Source organism: Grampus griseus (assembly GCF_964374135.1).
Source record: "Grampus griseus genome assembly, chromosome: 15".
Lineage (NCBI taxonomy): Eukaryota > Metazoa > Chordata > Mammalia > Artiodactyla > Delphinidae > Grampus > Grampus griseus.
This window is the reverse complement of record NC_139009.1, coordinates 61863824-61886021: the sequence shown is the minus strand read 5'-3', so window position 1 is coordinate 61886021 and position 22198 is coordinate 61863824. Positions and strand designations below refer to the sequence as shown.

Genomic DNA, 22198 nt, shown 5'->3' with positions numbered 1-22198 from the left:
CTGGGGTGGGATCTGAAATTCTGCATTTCTAACAAGCTCCCTGATAATGCCCAATACTACTGATCCTCAGACTACATTTTGAGTAGCAAAAATATATAATTTTTCTAGAGTTGTATGTTGAGTAAGTGACAAAAACAGGCACTTTAACCTTTTAATCCTAACTCCAAATTCTGAACTCTTTTCACTACAACTAACTGCCGTTCTAAATCCACTAATGAGCTTCAAAAAAGTAGCTGAATGTATGATGAAACAGCTTGAATAATGATTGTAAAGTAAAGAAGTACCAAGTACTAACTCTTCAAAAAAACTAAACAAGGAACAATGTAACCTGTGTAGTAACTTGAGAAGGAAAATGGGATATAGAAATTTTTGTGAGAAAATAAACAGCTCAGAAAATTAATAAATCAACAAAGACTGACAAACTGAACAACCAACAGCTCAAAGAAGAAATCAAAAAGGAAATAAAAATCACCTGGAGACAAATGAAAATGGAAATACAACATACTAAAACTTACGGGATACAGCAAAAAGTTCAAAGAGGGAAGTTTATAGTGATAAATGCCCACATCAAGAAACAACAAAAATGTAAAATAACCTAACTTTACACCTCAAAGGAAAAGAACTAGAAAGAGAAGAACAAAGCCCCAAGTTAGTAAGGAAGGAAATAACAAAGATCGTACTTGAAATAAATGAAATAGAGACTAAAAAGACAATGTAAAAGATCAATGAAACTAAGAGCTGGCTCCTAACACTGCCTTAGCTAGACAGAGGAAGAAAAAAGACTCAAATAAATAAACTGAGAAATGAAAAAGGAGATTTCCAAATAATAGCACAGAAATAACAAGGGTAAGAGACTGCTATGAACAATTTTAGGCCAACAAATTTGACAACCTAGAAGAAATGGATAAATTCCTAGAAAAGTACAATCTACCAAGTCTCAATCATGAAGAAATAGGAAATCTGAACAGCCTAGTAAGGAGATTGAATCAGCACTCAAAGTGACCCAAAAGGGACTTCTCTGGTGGCACAGTGGTTAAGAATCCACCTGGCAATGCAAGGCACACAGGTTCAAGCCCTGGTCCAGGAGGATCCCACATGCCACAGAGCAACTAAGTCCATGCGACACAACTACTGAGCCTGCAAGCCACAAACTACTGAGCCCAGGTGCCACAACTACTGAAGCCTGCATGCCTAGAGCCTGTGCTCCACAACAAGAGAAGCCACCACATTGAGAAGCCCACACACCACAAGGAAGAGTAGCCCCCACTTGCCACAACTAGAGAAAGCCTGTGTGCAGCAACAAAGACCCATCACAGCCAAAAATAAACAAATAAATAAATAAATAAAACGGAGCAATGGGATATTAAAAAAAAAAAAAGTGTCGCAACAAACAAAAGTCCAGGACCAGATAATTTCACTGTTTTATTCTATGAAACATTCAGAGAATTAAAACCAATCCTTATCAAACTTTTCTAAAAAATACAAGAGGAGAGAACACTTCCAAACTAATTTTATGAAGCCAGCATTACCCTGATACCAAAACCAGACAAGGACATTACACAAAAAGAAAATTACAGGCCAGTATACCTGATGAATTCAGATGTAAAAATCCTCAACAAAGTATTAGCAAACCAAATTCAACAATACATGAAAGGGGTGATATGCCATGATCAAGTGGGAATTAATCTAGGGATGCAAGGATGGTTCAACATCCACAAGTCAATCAATGAGATACACTTTGTTAACAACATGAAGAATAAAAATTGTGATCATCTCAATATATGCAATATATTGGGATTGAAACATATACACTGATATGTATAAAATGGATAACTAATAAGAACCTGCTGTATAAAAAAATAAATTCAAAAAAAAAAAAGCTTCCTATGAAGGGTAATAGGTCAGGAAGCAGAACTTGTTTCTATCTCTACATCAGTCTTTATCTTCCTGAGTGACTATGTCTGAATTACTTGTATAGCCTTCAGTTTCCTCATTTACCTTACATAGACTTGGAATTTATAACCTCATAACAGTGTATAAATCTCTCAAATTTGAGTGGCTCCCTTGGCCTAACAACTGATTCATTTTTGCCCCATTAAACAAACCAGTGTTTTGGAAAAAAATGACCAAATGCATCCAAGGCCATGTTGGGTAAGTAACTGACCTGGACTCAGAAACCTCGGTTTTTGGTAATCATTCTGTAATCAACTTCCTCTGTGGCCTTAGGAATTTTGTTTGGTCTCTGTGAACTTAGATTTTCTCATCTGTAACAGGAAAGTATATGAAAACCAAGACCCCTATCCACTACTCTTATTTTTTTCCTACAACGAACTATATCATTTTATAATGTAGAATTTCCTCAGCTTAAAGTACATTATTTCTAGTGTAAAAAAATAAATGATTTTCCTTAAAAAGAAAAAAAGCATTTGCTAAGATTCACTACTCCCTTATGATAAAAACTATCAACAAAAGGGATACAGAAGGAATGTACCTCAACATAATAAAGGCCATATACAACAAACCCACAGCCAACATCATACTCAGTGACTCAACGGTGAAAAGCTAAAAGCTTTTCCTCTTAAGATCAGGAGCAAGACAAGGATGCCCACTTTCATCACTTTTACTCAACATACTACTGGAAGTCCTAGTTGGAGCAATTAGGCAAGAAATAGAAATAAAAGACATCCAAGTCAGAAAGGAAGAAGTAAAACTGTCTCTCTTTGCAGATAACATGATGCTATATATAGAAAATCCTAACGACTCCAACGAAAAACGATTTCCATAAAGTTGCAGGATACAAAATTGCTATACAAAAAACAGCTGCATTTCTATGCACTAATAATGAATGATCAGAAAAAGAAATTAAGGAAATAATCCCATTTACAACTGCATCAAAAAGAATAAAATACCTAGGAATAAATTTAACCAAGGAGGTGAAAGAGCTATACAATGAAAATTATAAGACACAGTTGAAAGAAATGGAAGAAGACCCAAAGAAATGGAAAGATAGTCTGTACTTATGGACTGGAAGAATTAACATTGTTAAAATGTCCGTATTACCTAAAGTAATCTATAGATTCAATGGAATCTCTATAAAAATACTAATGGCATTTTTCACTGAAATAGAAGAAGCAATGCTAAAACTTATATGAAAGCACAAAAGACCCAAATGCTCAAAGCAATCCTCAGAAAAAGGAACAAAGCTGGAGGTACCACACTCCCTAATTTCAAATTTGACTACAAGTCTACAGTAATCAAAACAGCATGGTATTGGCAGAAAAACAGATATAAAGATCAATGCAACAAAATTGAGAGCCGAGAAATAAACCCACACACATATGAACAATTAATTTATGACAATGGAGCAAAAAACATACCATGGAGAAAAATCAATCTCCTCCATAAATGGTGTTGGGAAACCACCACTGCACGGGAAAAGCACCTGCAAAGGAATGAAACTAGACCACCATCTTACACCATACACAAAAAGTAACTCAACATGGACTAAAGACTTGAATGTAAGACCTAAAACTATAAAACTCCTCGAGAAAACATACACAGTATACTCTTTGACATTGGACTTAGCAGTATCTTTCCTGATATGTCTCCTCAGGCAATGGAAACAAAAGCAACTACATCAAACTAAAGCTTCTGCACAGCAAAGGAAACCATCAACAAAATGAAAAGATCACCTACTAAATAGGAGAAGCTACTTGCAAATCATATATCCAATACGGGGTTAATATCCAAAATATGTAAAGAATCTATACAACTCAACAACAACAACAAAACAACCTGATTAAAAATGGGCAAAGAACCTGAATAGACGTTTTTCCAAAGAAGACATATAGACAGACACAGGAAAAGATGTTAAACATCATTAGTTATTAGGGAAATACAAATCAAAATCATATGAAACTATCACCTCACACCTGTTAAAATGGCTATTAATAAAAAGACAAGAAATAAAAAGTACTGGCGAGGATGTGGAAAAAAAGGGACTCCTGTGCACTGTTGGTGGGAATGTAAATTGGTGTAGCCACTATGGAAAACAGTATGGAGGTTCTTCAAAAAAATTAAGAATAGGGACTTCCCTGGTGGTCCAGTGGTTAAGAATCTGCCTTCCAATGCAGGAGATGTGGGTTCGATCCCTGGGCAGGGAACTAAGATGCCACATGCCTCAGGGCAACTAAGCCCGTGTGCTGCAACTACTGAGCCCACATGCCACAACTAGAGAGTCCATGTGCTGCAACTACAGAGCCCACATGCCACAACTAGAGAGTAGCCCATGCGCCGCAATGAAGAGCCTGCATGCCGCAATGAAAGATCCCTGTGCCGCAACTAAGACCCGACGCAGCAAGCAAGCAAGCAAGCAAGCAAGAAAGAAAGAAAGAAAGGAAGGAAGGAAGAAAGAAAGGTCAAGGAGAAATACATAAAGATACCCCTTCAAGGGTATGGACTGATGAATATTAAAAAAAAGGATAGAACTACCATATGACCCAGTTATTCCACTTCTGTGTATTTATCTGAAGAATATGAAAACACTAATTATAAAAGAAAAAACACTAATAATAACACCCTTGATTGCAGCATTATTTACAATAGACAAGGTATGGAAACAACCTAAGTGCCCATCAACAGATGAATGGATAAATAAGATGTGGTACATACAGTTGATGCTTGAACACTGTGGGTTTGAACTTTGCAGGTCCACTTACAAGTGGATATTTTTCAACAGTAAACACTAGAGTACAACAGTCTGCGGTTGATTGAATCTGCAGTTATATGCAGACTACCCCCACGTTGTACAAGGGGTCAACTGTACATACAATGAAATACTACTCAGCCATTAAAAAAAAAGATGAAATCTTGCCATTTGCAACAACACAGATGGACCCTGAGGGTATTATGCTAAGTGAAATAAGTCAGAAAGAGAAGACAACACTGCATGATTTCACTCATATAAATAAGAAAATAAATAATAAATACCCGAACAAACAAACCAAACTAAAAAATACACACAGATACAGAGAAGAGAGTAGTGGTTACCAAGGGAAAGGAGGGTGGGAGGTGGCTGAAATGGATAAAGGGGGTCAACTGTATGGTGACAGAGGGAAACTACACTTTTGGTGATGAACATGCTGTAGTGCATACAGATGTCGAAACATAATGTTGTACATATGAAACATATTTAAAAATGAAAAATAAACAGATTAAAGAACATTTGTTCCAAATGATTTTCTAATTTTTCAAAGTTTTTACATGTTTTGATCATTACAAATTAATAGTGACATCTAGTACCTAGAAGGGAACAAATGAGATAACAACCAAGGAGTTAAGATATACAGCCCAGATCCTTGAAAGATGTGTTACACAAAATAACGAGTCCCTACTTAAGAAGACTTCAGCAGGAAGGAAAAGATTAGTAAAGGAAACTAGAAGAACTACTGCAAGTTAAGCTGCAAAAAGTGTAGGAGGAGACCTGTGTTCATGAAGAAATTTCTGGCAGTTCCATATAAGCTTAAGGACATACACTTCAAACTGTCAGAAGCAATGTTGATAATAAATCCACTATCATTTTTGAAATATGTTTGCATATGTAAGGAATACATGATGATGAATGGCACAGTTGTAGAGTACTACCCTCTCAGCCCTTGAAACAGGAATAAATATGCTGACTGTGAACGTTACAACATTACTATATATCTACTGAATTCTTCAAAATCCATTTTTAGGGGAAGGGTTGAAGAGAAAAGTCTGGACATGAGGAAGAAGAGAACTGCCCAGAAAAAGACTATAGTATTCCAAAAGTTTATATTGATGCCTTTTAGAGACAGACTAACAACCTGGTTAGGATTTTCTGAAGAACTGTTTACCCACTGGAGCCAAATGCTTATTAACATAGAGGGTTTCTATGGGAGACAAAGAGCATAGTTTTATTTCTCAAAGTATAATCTGAAATCCTCTATGACCTCATTTAATAAGAACAACAAGCAAGTACTTTATTTCTCACAGACAAAATGAGATGCAATTCCAGTTTTGTTTTACATACAACTAAGGGCTTCTTATTAGTAATCATCAAGTGAATTATTATGGATTATTAATATTAGCACACAAAAATAAATTAGCATACTTCTGGATTTCAAGACCTCCAATTCAGTCACCACTAACAGGTCTGGCTGTCCTGAAGAGAATCTATTTTGTCTGCACAGCAAGTACACTGAAATTCCTGCAGTTTTAAAAAGGATACTGGTAATATTTTAAGTTGGTCTTTGTTTTCATTGTTGTTATTCTTGCTCTCTAATTATGAACTACTGTAACTTTACTGTTTTTACAATTTCCTAATTAGTAATTACTGATAACTAGGTAAGTATAATTTTTTGTGGGTTATTTGGTTAATCCTTGAGTAAATTGATAGATGTTTGTATCAACATTAACCTAAGTCTTCTCAAACCTAGACTATAATACATGTATATATTATAGTTCAAATAGAAATTCTTGATACCATTATTGACAAAGCAGATGTAAATATAACCCTTCCAAAGTGCCTATAGGGACTTCCCTGGTGGTCCAATGGTTGAGAATCCGCCTTCCAATGCAGGGGACGTGGGTTCAATCCCTGGTCGAGGAACTAAGATCCCACATGCCGTGGGGCAACTAACCCCACATACCACAACTACTGAGCCTGTGCGCCACAACTAGTGAGCCCACGTGCTCTGGAGCCCAAGCGCCACAACTACAGAGCCCGTGCGTCGCAACGAACAGCCTGCATGCTGCAGCGAAAGATCCTGCGTGCCGCAACAAAAGATCCTGCATGCCGCAGCTAAGACTTGACATAGACAGACAGACAGACAGACAGACATACATATTTTTTAAAAAAAACAAAGTGCCTATATAGTGTGATACTTTATGGATGTTGTCTTGTTGACAAATGTATGTCATCTGAATAACTTGCAACGCAATATCAAGTTAAATGTAAGAAAACTGTTGAGTTTATAGAGCACTGTTTTGTAACATGAAAATCACATACAGAAGCTCATTAGATAACCTCACTTTTTTGTTGCTATCACTAAGTTCTTCTTCTATGTGAAAGTGGTATTTGGTAAGGTAAGTGGGCTATAGACTCTGCATTCCTAAAAGGGCAGCAGTTCCTAAAAGCTAAAGAACTACTGGTCTTGTGTAAAGATCATGAACCCTGCACTCAGACACAGGCTCAAATCCAAAGTTTACTATTTCCTAATAGAATAACCAGAAAGTCAGTTCCCTCATCATACCACCCTCATATGGTTGTGAAGGTTAAATGAGATAAGTATGTAATATACCTGGCAAATAGTAAGTGCACCCTTACAGAAGGGAGGGCAGGTGGAAGATGGTATTTTGGGTCTTGCTTCCAGGCCCTTCATCTTTCAGAGAATGCTCCCAACGTCCTGCCCCAAACCAAAGTCACATCTCCGAGACAGAAACCAAACAAATAACGTGAAGTAGGCTAAACCAAAGACATGACTTTAGTTGTAAATTACGGCAAGAAAACTAATGGATAATTAAACCAATTAAGGTTGTGGTCAGGGATCACAAACCCTAATAACAACCAAACAACATAAAAAAAGGCATATATGCATACAAGTCATAGAGATGGCCCCATATTAATGAGATCAATAAAAGCTTTTAATACAAGAAAAAAATCCACAAGCCTTCATAATAACAACTGAAATAAAGTTGTTTATATGATTTTTCTTTTCATTTAACCCACTTTCTTGAGAACTGATCTCCCCAAAAAGGACAAAGCCTACCTCATTTCACCCATCTCTTACTGAAGTCTACCCAGACATCTAATTCATTTAATATTCAATAATTCACTAAGTCCTTCAATATGTACTATTTACTAAGCACCTCTCATGACCAGAAGTAAATAAAATATTAACAAAGCCCCAGCTCTACCCTCAAAGAGTTTAAAGTCTAGTGGGAAACAGAAATAAGTAAACAAGCAATTACTATACTATGTGTTCAGAGCAGTGATGAATGTGAGTGTTTATAGAATACCATGAGAACACATATACAAGGAGTACTGACTCTTTCTCAAGGACACATGGTGAATGGTGGAAACCAGGAAATATTTCCTAGAAGACATCTAAGCTGAGAATGAAAGGATGAAGAGTTGGGCAAAGATGGGGCACAAGGAGTAGAGGAAGAAAGTCATCCAAACAGAGAAAATAGCATCTGTAAGATCAAGGAGACTAGAGGACCTAGCATAATGAACGAATAGCAGTAGTTCAATATGATCAAAGAGACAAGTGTGAGGCTAAAGAGGTGAGCAGGGACCTCCTATGACATATTAAGGAGTTTGGAATTTATCCTGAAGGTAGCAATGGAAAGCAGGGGTTTCAAACTGGAAGTGATATTATCAAGTGTGTCATGAAAAAAGACTATTCTGGCTTAATACAAAGAATGGATAGGAAGGCAGAAAAGATGACGAGTTTCCTATTACTAATGCAATAATCCAAAAAGGTGAAAACAGTAGTTTGAGAATCATAATCAAAAGGACTGTGTAAATGGACAGGGGTGAGAGCAAGAGTAGAAAGAGAAGTTTCTAGCTTGGCAACTAAGTAGATAGATGCCCATTCACTAAGAAGAAAGAGTACTTTGAAAAGATGATGATCAGTTCCGTGGAGTTCTGGGGCTATAGTGCCATGGGACATATAAATGAAGATTTTCTATAGGTAGTTAGCCACAAACATCTAGAGTATGAGACACATCTGGACAGAGTGCTACATTTGGAAGTCATCAGCCACAGAAAGTAAATGAAGCACTGGGAGCAGATATCAGCTCAGAAGAACTTAAGATCCTTTCTTGCACAAAGCATTGTTTCCTACCATGTTCCTGCTTGCTGCTGTAAACAAGCTGAGGACAGCCAGTACTGTTCCACTGACTGATACTCTTTAAGTTAGGAAACAACCATCAAGATTTTTCCATGCCTTTATTATGTGCCAATATTTGTGTTAGGCATTGAACAGAAATAAAATGTGGTGCCCTTTATACATGAGGATTTTAATAAACTGTAGGTGTGCTATTTATGGTGAGGTTACATAGGTATTTAACATTCAAAAAAAAAAAGGAAGAACAGTATGGAATGAAGTAACCAAAAATCCTCTTAGAAAAAGTGGGGCTTGAGCTAGGCCTTAAATTATAAGTAGAATGTAGAGATGTGAAGAAAGGAACTGGCATTCCAGGGAAGGGAAAATGTATAAGTAAAATACCAGGGTAAGGAATGAACATGACTTTAGAGGTAGAAAAGTAAACAAAAATAACAACAATAAAATAGTTTGCCTGGAATGACCAAAATGTACAAACTTAAAGCTGGACAAATAGAATTCAGAAGGTCTTAATCAGCCAGAAGAGTTTAGATTTGACAGAGAAGAAAGAAATACATTATCACTGATGTTTAAGAAGAATAAAAGAGTTGGGTTTAGGGAAGATAAAAGGTGGAATAATGTAGTGATTAAGAATGCAGGCTCTGGAGGATATTGCCTGGGTTCACAACTGGCACTCCAATTTACCAGCTATGGGGCAAGTAATTTAACCTCTCTAAACTTCATTTTGCTCAGTTATCAAATAGGATAATAGTAGTACCTAACATCGTAAGTTAGGTATAGATATAAAATAATATGATCTATGGAAATGCTTAACAAAGTAAGCAAGGAATGAATGTTAGCTATTATTTTTAGTTCATTATGGGGCAGATTTTAGAAAACCTAGGGAAAGTTCATGGCATAGGTGTCCCTACCTTCTGTGGCTAGAGATCCCTGAACTTATTCAATGTTGCCTGAGAAAGATCTTTACTTCACTTCTTACCACCGTGACTCCCTCATTTGATGATTTCTACCAACAGCCCAAAGACAATAATGCCTCCAAAGTTCTCACATATTCAAAATTCCAGTTGTCTTCTCGTCACCAGACAAAAAGAGTATAAACTCACCTTTCTCTGCTTCTCCCTGTAAACAATTCAACAGAAAATCATAAAAAGACTCTGAAAGGTTGGAAAGTGGAAGGCCAAATGGCTAGGGACCACACTTGAGGAACTTGAGGAACAACACAACACTGAGTTCCCTGGATTTTCTTTTTAATTCTCATATATCCTGAATGGACCTAGGTGAGGCTAGTGTCCTAGAACCTGCACCAAGATGGGGAAGGAGGAAGAGAAGGCCTGGATGGAATCTCCTAACCCTCTGGCCAGCAACTGATTCCAAATCTCCTGATTTCCAACCCAGTGACAGAAGGCAACCCAGGTCAGTGCTTTCCTCCCCAACAGTACTGGCAGAAACTTAAGAGAGAAGCCCACCAGCACTAAGAGGCCCAGAGAGCTGGCCCAGGAAAAGTCAGTATCCTAGAAGCCCAGAATTCCTACATCCCCCACCTAAATGTACCAGGAGGCCTAGAAAAGCACTTTTTGCCCCGACTGATGGCAGGAGCAAGAATCAAGTGGGAGATCCACTGGCATCAGGTGCCCAGGGAGCAGGCCCAGGAAAGCATTCTTCACCCTATGGGCCAATATCTCCCACTTTCCACTCAACAGCAGTAGGCCTAAGGAAGAGCATTCTACCGCATGAGCAGCACCAGCAGAGATCAAGCATGAGCCTCAGCAGCACCACTGAGCAAAGTAGACTATAATGCAAATCTGCTTTGTTCAGTGAAAACTGAAAACTAAACAGTCTCTGAAACCAAAGCCCATACAAGTAGGCCAGGACCTATATGTTACATATAAATAAGACAACTGAATGCTAAAACAGATTAAATAGGATCCAGTCTCTTACTGTAACATTCAAAATGTACAAAACACAATTAAAAATCATTCACAATATCAAGAACCAGGAACATCACAGCTTGAATGAGAAAGATAATCAGATGATTCCAACCTCAAGGTGAAACAGATGATGGAATTATCTGACAAGGATTTAAAAAGCAACCATCTTATACGCTTGAGCAAGCAATTAAGAATGTCTTGAAGAAAATGAAATAAGATAAAATCTCAGTAAAGAAACGTAAGTTATAAAAAAGAACAAATGGAAATTGAAAAAAATACAGTAACAAATAAAAACCTCATTTGAGAGGCTCAATGACAGAATGGAAATGACAGAAGATAGAATAAGTGAACTTGAGGACATATCAATACAATTAATAAGTCTGAACAACAGAAAGAAAATCAATTTTTAAAAGACAGGGGCTCTTGGGCTATAACAAAAGCTCTAACGTTCTTATCAACAGAATGGCATAAGCAGAGGAGAAGGGGGGTGGGGGTGGGGAGGGAGGCGCTAAAAAAAACTATTCACAGAAATAATGGGAAACTTCCCAAATTTGGTGAGACATATATCTACAGGTTCAAGAAGTTAAGTGAATCCCAAATACGAAACTCAAAGATACCCACACCAAGACACAACACAATTAAATTTCAGAAGATATAGGAGAACACCAATTTGAATGATAGTAGATTTCACATCTGAAAACATGGAAGCCAGTAAGAAGTGTTATGCCATTTTGCAAGTGCTGAAAGAAAAAAACCATAAACCATTAATTCTATGTCTGGCTCAATTATCCTTCAAGAATGAATGAGGAATAAAGACACTTTCAGGTAAAGAAAATAAATCTGTCACTAATAGACTCACCCACATAGAGGGGCTGAGAAATTCTCCAACCAAAAGAAAATAGCAGGAAAAAACCCTGAAAGTTCATAAAGACCAAAAAAAACAAAAACAAAAACCACAACAGAATGGATAAAAATAGAGGAAATATAACAGACTTTCAGTCTCTTTATGAGTTTCTTAAATCATATTTGATGACTGAGGAAATTGTCTAACACTATTTGCTGTTGTACTCAATATATGTAAACGAAATATTAAAACAATTATTATTTTTAAAGTGGGAAGGGTAAAGGGAACTAATTCTACTTCACTCTCAGAGGTGAAAGTTGATACCAGTAAACAGTTATAAATTATGTATGTATATTGTAACACCTAAAGCAACCTCTAAAGAAACAATACAGTGCAATATACTCAAAATACTATAGATAGATCAAAATGTTCCTGTAATCCACAGTAATTCAAGAAAAGAGAAACAGAGGAACAAAGAGAAAACAAATACAATGGCAGACTTTAAGCCCAGTATATCAATAATGGTTTTAATGCAAATAGTCTAGTACACCAACTAAAATACAGACATTAACACAGTGTTTAAAAAAAATACAACTATATGCCCATTGTGTTTGAAGAAAATCCCTTCAAACACAATGACATAAGAAGGTTGAAGTAAAAAGACAGAAAAAGAAATACTGTACAATTTTTTAAAAGCAGTAATGGCTATAATAGCAGATAAAGTAATCTCCAGAATAAAAATAATTACTCAAAACAAAGAGCATTACCACATAATGATAAAAGGATAAATTCACCAAGAAGATTTAGCAATCTTACACGTGTATGCAACCAAATCCAGTGTGATGTGACAAAGGCAATAAGAAATGGGAATGAAAACTAAAGGAGTAAAAACTAAATCTGATTAATAAACAAAATATCTGTTCCTTTTCTGTATTCTCTATTGGCTCCCCTTTCTCCTACTATATTCTATAAAGTTTTATCCTTGGAATTTTGCTGTTCTCTATACTCAGGCTCCCCCAGAGAGCTTATCTATTCTTACAGCATAATTTAATCATGGGTTGTTGAAGTCTTTGAAATTTGTCTTTCTCATTTCCCATTTTTTCAACTGCTTCAGATGTCAAGGCAGCTGAATCTAATTTCAGGCTTTTCCCCAAACTACTATCACTCAGGAGCTCAGGGTCTTACTGGGAGGAATGAGACATAACCAAATGGTACAACTGGGTGCATCAATAGAAATAAAGCATAAGGTAAAGAGGCTGAACAGAGAGGATGTCTTGGAAGACAGGCTGCAAAAGAAGAGCACAAAGAGTGACCTACCTTCACCTAGTTCCCCACTTTTAGAGATTTACCCCAGGCACGGTAGGCTGAGAATACTGGGCTGCGGCCCCACCCTACCTTACTAGTAGGATGGAGGTTCCACTCCAGAAGAGGCGATCCAAGAAGACCAGAGAATACCATCCACACCCAACACCATTCTTATAAAGAAGGGACGTGTTACTCCAATATAAGTGGGTCACTGTTCCAACTCCCAGAGCAATGTCACAAAGCTTTTTCCCAGAAGAGGCAAGCCATATGAACAGAGAGCTCCACATATCTCCATAAGCAGACTGACTTCATTTGGAATAGAACACGGAGAAGTTCAGGCCTAAGAACACCAGCAAAAACAATGGTGATCACAGTAAAGCAATTAAGAGGAAGCTGCTAGCTACATGATATGAAAAAGCCACACAGTAGACAAGCTAGAAGTTTAAAAGAAAGGCTCAAAGACTGACCTAAAAGACTACCTCTAAGAAAGGGCCTTACAGTAACTGAATCAGACCAGGAGCAATTTATGCCTCAAGGCATTGTTGAAAACAATACAGCAATCAGCTTAGCTGAGGCTAACAGCTGATACCAATATTGCAAGACAAACAAGAAGATTAACAAGGAGATGAAAGAGACAGTAAAAGAGAACTCAGTTAAAGCCACAGTCATAGGAGGAGGGAATGGATGGAGACCACAGTCAGGGAGGCTGTACATATACCAAAGACTCTGCTTTTGGGACTTCCCTGGTGGCGCAGTGGTTAAGACTCCATGCTCCCAATGCAGGGGGCCTGGGGTCAATCCCTGGTCAGGGAGCTAGATCCCACATGCATGCCACAACTAAGGAGCCCAACGGCTGCAACTGACAGGGCACAACCAAATAAATAAAATATTTTTTTAATAAAATAAAATAATCAAATGCAAATCCAATTTAAAAAAAAAGACTCTGCTTTCCAGTGAGGAAATTCAGAAGGTGCATACTGCAGGGGAAACAGACTTCACTTCCAAACTAGTCACTAAATAACCAGACAAGCAAAACAATAACAAATATTCTCAGCCCAGAGAGGGAATCAGTAACCAGAGCTGCAACAATATATTATCTAAAATGTCCAGTTTATAACAAAGAGTTGTGACACACGCAAAGAAAAAGAAAAGTGACCCATTCACAGGAAAAAAACAAGCAATAGAAACTGCCTTTAAGGAGACCCACATTTTGGTTTTAGCCAGCAAAGACTTCAAAGCAGTTATTATAAATATGTTCAAAGAAGAAAAGGAAACCATGCTTTAAAAATTAAAAGAAGCTTCAATGAAATCCCTATTAAACTACCAATGTCATTTTTCACAGAACTAGAACAAAAAAATTCCACAATTTGTATGGAAACACAAAAGACCCTGAATAGCCAAAGCAATCTTGAGAAAGAAAAACGGAGCTGGAGGAATCAGGCTCCCTGACTTCAGACTATACTACAAAGCTACAGTAATCAAGATAGTACGGTACTGGCACAAAACCAGAAATAAAGATCAATGGAACAGGACAGAAAGCCCAGAGATAAACGCACACACATATGGTCACCTTCTCTTTGATAAAGGAGGCAAGAATAGTGGAGAAAAGTGGAGAAAAAAAGGAAGCAAGAATAGTGGAGAAAAGACAGCCTCTTCAATAAGTGGTGCTGGGAAAACTGGACAGCTACATGTAAAAGAATGAAATTAGAACACTCTCTAACAACATACACAAAAATAAACTCAAAATGGATTAAAGACCTAAATGTAAGGCCAGACACTATCAAACTCTTAGAGGAAAACACATGTAGAACACTCTATGACATAAATCACAGCAAGATCCTTTTTGACCCACTTCCTAGAGAAATGGAAATAAAAACAAAAATAAACAAATGGGACCTAATGAAACTACAAAGCTTTTGCACAGCAAAGGAAACCATAAACAGGACGAACAGACAACTCTCAGAATGGGAGAAAATATTTGCAAATGAAGCAACTGACAAAGGATTAAACTCCAAAATATACAAGCAGCTCATGCAGCTCAATAACAAAAAAACAAACAAACCAATCCAAAGATGGGCAGAAGACCTAAGCAGACATTTCTCCAAAGAAGATATACAGATTGTAAATAAACACATGAAAGGATGCTCAACATCACTAATCATTAGAGAAATGCAAATCAAAACTACAATGAGGTATTACCTCACACTGGTCAGAATGGCCATCATCAAAAAATCTACAAACAATAAATGCTGGAGAGGGTGTGGAGAAAAGGAAACCCTCTTGCAGTGTTGGTGGGAATGTAAACTGATACAGCCACTATGGAGAACAGTATGGAGGTTCCTTAAAAAACTAAAAACAGGGCTTCCCTGGTGGCGCAGTGGTTGGGAGTCTGCCTGCCGATGCAGGGGACACGGGTTCGTGCCCCGGTGCGGGAAGATCCCACATGCCGCGGAGCGGCTAGGCCTGTGAGCCATGGCCGCTGAGCCTGCGCGTCCAGAGCCTGTGCTCTGCAACGGGAGAGGCCACAACAGTGAGAGGCCCGCGTACCACAACAACAAAAAAAAAACACAAACTAAAAACAGAACTACCATACGACCCAGCAATCCCACTACTGGGCATATACCCTGAGAAAGCCATAATTCAAAAAGTCATGTACCACAATGTTCATTGCAGCCCTACTTACAATAGCCCGGACATGGAAGCAACCTAAATGTCCATCGACAGATGAATGGATAAAGAAGATGTGGCACAAATATACAATGGAATATTACTCAGCCATAAAAAGAAATGAAATTGAGTTATTTATAGTGAGGTGGATGGACGTACAGACTGTTCATACAGAGTGAAGTAAGCCAGAAAGAGAAAAACAAATACTGTATGCTAACAAATATATATATGGAATCTAAAAAAAATTAAAATAAATTGGTTCTGAAGAACCTTGGGGCAGGACAGGAATAAAGACGCAGACGTAGAGAATGGACTTGAGGACATGGGGACGGGGAAGGGTAAGCTGGGACGAAGTGAGAGAGTGGCATGGACATATATACACTGCCAAATGTAAAACAGATAGCTAGTGGGAAGCAGTCACATAGCACAGGGAGATCAGCTCAGTGCTTTGTGTTCACCTAGAGGGGTGGGATAGGGAGGGTGAGAGGGAGAGGCAAGAGGGAGGAGATATGGGGATATATGTACACATATAGCTGATTCATTTTGTTATACAGCAGAAACTAACACAGCATTGTAAAGCAATTATACTCTAATAAAGATGTTAAGAAAACATTAAAAAATAAAATTAAAAGAAAGTAATGGCAATGTCTCATCAAATAGAAAATAAGCTAATAGAACTTACAAAAGAAGCAAATGGAAGTTCTGGGGTTGAAAAGTACAACTAAAATGAAAAATTTCCTAGAGGCTCAACAGTAAATAGGGACAGACAGAAGAATCAGTGAATATGATGATAACAGAGACTATGCAAGCTGAAGGACAGCAAAAAAAAAGAATAAATAAAAATGAACAAAGGCTCAGAGAGCTATTTGACAAGATTAAGTGTACTGACATATGTATAATGGGGGATATCTGAGACAGAAAAGAGCAGAAAAAAATAATGGCTGAAAACTCCCCAAATTTGATGAAAAACATTATCCTACACATCTGAGAATCCCAATGAACTCAATGATAAACAGAGAGATCTATGCCAACACATCATAATCAAAATCAAAATGCTGAAAGATGAAGAGAATATCCTGAAAGCAGCAAGAAAAAAAACAAATCACATACAATGGAACACTAATAAGAACAGCTGATTTCTCACCAGAAACAATAAAGGCAGAATACAGTGAGTGGAAAGACATATTCAAAGTGCTGGAAAAAACTGTCAACCAAGAATTCAAAACCCAGCAAAACTATCTTTCAAAAAGATAATATAAAAACATTCTCAGATATACAAAAACTGAGAGAATTTGTTGGTGGCAGGCCCATCTTACAAAAAATACTAAAGGAAGTTCTTCAGGCTGAAAGCAAGTGACACCAAACAGCAATTCGAATTTACAGAACAAAACAAATAGTGCTAGTAAAGATAATTATGTTAGGTAATTACAAAAAGACAGGACACTTGCATATTTTCCTTTCTTCTAACAGATTTTAAAAGCAAGCTTACATAAAACAACACATATATAATTGTATTATTGGGGCTATAACATATAGAAATGTAACATATTCAACTATAACATCAAAAGGAAGTACATGGGAGCAAACTTAGAGTACAGCAAGGAAATGACACTGGGTGATAACAAATCCACAGGAACAAATAAAGAGAATAAGAAAAAAGAATAAATTCAAATATTAATGTAATAAGCTCTATAAATATAAATATTTGCTCTCTCTACTTCTCTGAGCTTCTTTAAAATACATAAAATTATATAAATAATTATGACAATGTAACAATCTACTCTTGGGTTTGTAACATATAGGTGTATTATGTATTATAATAATTGCAAATACAAAGAAGAGGGAATAGATCTATATAGGAGAAACATCTCTGTATCACACTAGAATTTAGTATAAACTGGGAGTATATTCTGGTAAGATAAATTTTATAAACCCTAGAGCAACCACTAATAATATAATTTTAAAAATTAGCTAGGACTTCCCTGGTGGCGCAGTGGTTAAGAATCCGCCTGCCAATGCAGGGGACACGGGTTCGAGCCCTGGTCCGGGAAGATACCACATGCCGCAGAGAAACTAAGCCCGTGTGCAACAACTAATGAGCCTGCGAGCCACAACTACTGAAGCCCACATGCCACAACTACTGAAGCCCACACGCCACAACTACTGAAGCCTGTGCACCTAGAGCCCATGCTCCGCAACAAGAGAAGCCACCGCAGTGAGAAGCCCACACACCACAACAAAGAGTAGCCCCTGCTTGCCGCAACTAGGGAAAGCCCACATGCAGCAACAAAAACCCAACACAGCCAAAAATAAAATAAATAAAAATAAATAATTCACTTTTTAAAAAGTAAAAATTAGCTAGAAAATTATTAAAGAAATTAAAATACTGGAAAATATTCACTTAATGCAATAAAAAGCAGTAAAGGATGAACAGAAGAACAAAAGAGTCATAAGGCATATGGAAAAGAAAAAGTAAATCAGCAAGTATAAATCCAATGTTATCAATAATTACATTAAATGTGAATGGATTAAACAATCACATCAAAGGCAAAGATTGGGGCTTCCCTGGTGGTGCAGTGGTTGGGAATCCGCCTGCTAATGCAGGGGACGCAGGTTCATGCCCCAGTCCAGGAGGATCCCACATGCCGCGGAGCGGCTGGGCCCATTGGCCATGGCCACTGAGCCTGAGTATCCGGAGCCTGTGCTCCGCGACGGGAGAGGCCGCAGTGGTGAGAGGCCCGCATACCGCAAAAAAAAAAGGCAAAGACTGTCAGTCTGGAATTAAGAAATAAAAAGATACAATTATAAGCTATTTACAAGAGATACAGTTCAGTTTCAAAAACATAAATAGGTTGAAAGTACAGGGATGAAAAAAGATACAACATTCAAGCCGCAACCATAAGAACTGGAAAGTCCACAGAGACATAAGACAAAATAGACCTTAAAACAAAAAAATATGTTTCTAGAATTAAAGAGGGACAACAGCAAAAAGGTCAATTCATCAGGAATATATAACAATTACAAACATAAATGCACTTAATATCAAAGTCTCAAAATATATGAAACAATTCTGACAGAAAAGGGAAAAACAGACAAACAATAATAATTGGAGACTTCAATACCCTACTTTCAAAAATGGAGAAAACTAGCAGAAGATCAACAAGGATCAGAAGACTTGAACACTATAAACCCACTAGAACTAAGAGACATGTATAGAACACACCACCTAACAACAGCAGAATGCACATTTCTTCTCAAGCACAAACCATACATTCTACCGGATAAACATGGTAGGACATAAAACATGCCTCAGTTAAATTTAAAAGCACAAAAATCCTATAAAGTATATTAGGAAATAGTTTAGATGAATTAAAACAAAAACACAACAAGCCAAAACTTAAGGCACACAGCTAAAGTAGTGTTTAGATCTATCAACGTAAATACCTACATTAAAAAGAAAAATCTCAAATCAATAACATAACATTTAGGGAAACGTAAACCAAAACTACAAGATACCACTTCACAGCCACCAGAATGGCTATAATCAGAAAGACAGAAAAACAAGTGTTGTGGAGGGTGTGGAGAAACTGGAACCCTCATAATGCTGGTGGGAATGTAATATGGTGCATATTCTTTGGAAAACAGTTTAGCAGTTATTCAAAATGTTAAACACTGTTACCATGAACGAGAAATTCCCACTCCTAGATATATACCAAAGAGAAATAAAAATAACAAATACACAAACCTGTACGTGAATGTTCATAACAGCATTATTCCTAAGGGTCAAAAAGTGGAAAACAACCCAAGTGTCCATCAACTGATGAACAGGTAAACAATATGTGACATATCCATCCTATGGCAATAAAAAGGAATGAGTACTGATATACACTATAACATGGATAAATCTTGAAAACGTACTCAGTAAAAGAAGCCAGCCACAAAAGATCTCATATTGTATGATTTCACTCACATGAAAATGTCCAGGATAGGCATCTCCAACCTCAGCTGACTTCTCAGAACTACTGCCAATCCATCTGCTTATCCTTGGTCAGCTCCATCCCCTATTCACTTCAACATAAATTCTAAGCCTTCACCAAGCCACTCTCCTCAAATCCCTTAACTCACCTCCACAACTCTCAACCTCCCTCAGCAGACAATCTTGCTTTCTACCTCAAAACTAATCTCTCAGTTTCCTCTCTGTAAACGTGTATCTGTTCTTATGCTCATTTAATTCCCTTTTCCCTTCAAGTCACAGAAAGGAATATAGAAACAAACTGACTCTAATATCAGACTCCTCCATGTAATTCAGTTCTAAACACTGTCATGAAGAATGCAATGAAAATCAAATGGTTCATCTAACAAAAGATCTGAGGATCTATAAATACACCTAATCCAAAGTTAACATTATTGCAGGAGTTCAAAAGTAAAAAATTAGGCACAGCAAGATATTTTTAACAAGCTAGTCATAAGGACACTTGATATCTCCTTCTTTACATACCTGTTGAATGTTTGAAAGTCCCTGGCACAGTGTCAGGAGATACCCTCAACATTCTGAGATCTGAAGAGTGATACTCCAACTCTCTAGTTGGCTCATGAGGAACAGATGGAGGCAATACAGATGCAAAAGACTGATTAATGTCCATATTAGAAAGACATACCTATGAAAAGAGATAAAAAATGAAGAAAATAAGATTAATTTTAGACTTCATCTACTAAAAAATAACCTCATTTTTATGAAAATGAATGTTAAGCAGTTATACCAGTTCCTCAAGATCATATTCTCAACCCTCCTGAATTCATATATAGATCATATCTTGTTTGGTTAATTCCAGGAAGGCTCTACAAATTATTTGAGGGTTTGGAAGTCTACCTGTATAGAATATTACAGATAGGAGACCTAGAAGTGTTCTATTACTCAGAAGTTTGCTACTTAACAATAGTATGATCTGAACTATGGTAATATTCTTGACAAGCTCAAGGACTTGTTTTTTAAGGAGGAGAGGTATGTTAGGGAAAGGAAAGAGGAAAGGAGGGAAGAGAGAACAGAAATATTTTCAAGAAATCCACAAATGTTTAGAAGAAAAATAAACGCATCAAAGAACTGTATCTGTGATCAGTTACCAAAAATCATAAGTTCTCAAATTTTTTGAAACAAAAGTAGTGGGAAATATAAACTGATGAAGTAAAGGTTAAATGCTGAAAAAGAAGTTCCTGAAGTTTCATGACATTCCAGCAAGTCCTTGTTAAAAAAGAAATCAGAGGGGACTTCCCTGGCAGTCCAATGGTTAAGACTTCGCCTTCCAATGCAGGGGTGTGGGTTCGATCCCTGGTTGGGGAGCTAAGATCCCACATGCCTCATAGCCAGAAAAACAAAACATAAAACAGAAGCAATATTGTAACAAATTCAACAGACTTTAAAAATGGTCCATATCAAAAAAAAATCTTAAAAAAAAAAAAGAAATTAGAAACTATTAGTACTGATGTTGGTACATAAACATTACACAACTTTTCACCAAATTCACAGTATACTCTCATATAAAAACAACATACCACTTTTATTTTCCTAAAAAGTTATTCCAGTGCTGCCCTCTCAGGAGGGAGTCTAAAAATGTACATAAGCATGAATTTTTCTATCCTCTTTTATGAAAGATTTTTCAGTGTGTAGTAACAAATATTCTTAAGAAGCTGGCAGAATGTGGAAATAAATAATTCTACTTCTACTGCCCATATAGTTTCTCTAGACCCATGGTTCTCAAATGGGGAAGATTTTGCACTCCCCCACCTCCCCCCACCAAGGAACGTGTGGCAATACCTGGAGACATTTTTCGCTGTCATAACTTTAGTGGGGGTAATGTTACTGACATCTAGTAAGTAGAGGCCAGGGATGTTGCTAAACATCCTAAAATACACAGAACAGCCCCCCACAACAAAGAATTATCCAATCCCAAAGCAATAGTGTAGAGGAACCCTGCTCTAAACATAGCACAAAGTTCTTAGTTTTCAATTATCCTACTGCCAAAGGAGACATGCAGCTCATTAACAGCATGGGTTTGAACTGCACTGGTTCACTTACACATGGATTTTTTTTTTTTCTATAGTAAATACTACAGTACTACACACGATCCAAGATTGGTTGAATCTGTGGATGTGGAAGAACCATGAATATGGTGGAATCGGGGATACAGGGGGCCAACTGTGGATCTTCAACTTCGCAGAGGGTCAGTGCCCCTAATTCCCACATTGTTCAGTCAACTGTATATATCACATATATGATAGATAAATACTTGTGTGTGCTCATGCATGCACTGTGTTTAATAGAAGTTTTCCCCTAAAGCTTCCAAACATAGGGGAAAAAATTTCTATTCCAATCTTGACTTTGATAACATTTCAAAGCTTCGAAATATATAGATTATTAGAGCAGTTAATAAAAAAGAAAATGCAGAATGAAAAAGATGAGATATATTTATTTAAGAGATCAACAGATGTTTGTCACTAAAAATTAAAGGAGTCAGGAGGGAAAAAAAAATCAAGATTTGTTTATCTCCTAGTTTTTATCAATAATGAAGACAGAATCAAAGACAATG

At 37.1% G+C, this 22198-nt stretch overlaps 1 protein-coding gene across 1 annotated transcript in view; it reads right to left on the bottom strand.

The window, feature by feature from the left end:
- ALMS1 (ALMS1 centrosome and basal body associated protein) overlaps positions 1-22198 on the bottom strand; it is a 231200-nt gene that overhangs the window by 164338 nt on the left and 44664 nt on the right. The window contains exon 6 of the mRNA XM_082672085.1: positions 20113-20272. Coding sequence (XP_082528211.1) covers positions 20113-20272 — 160 coding nt within the window. The remainder of the gene's footprint in view (positions 1-20112; positions 20273-22198) is intronic.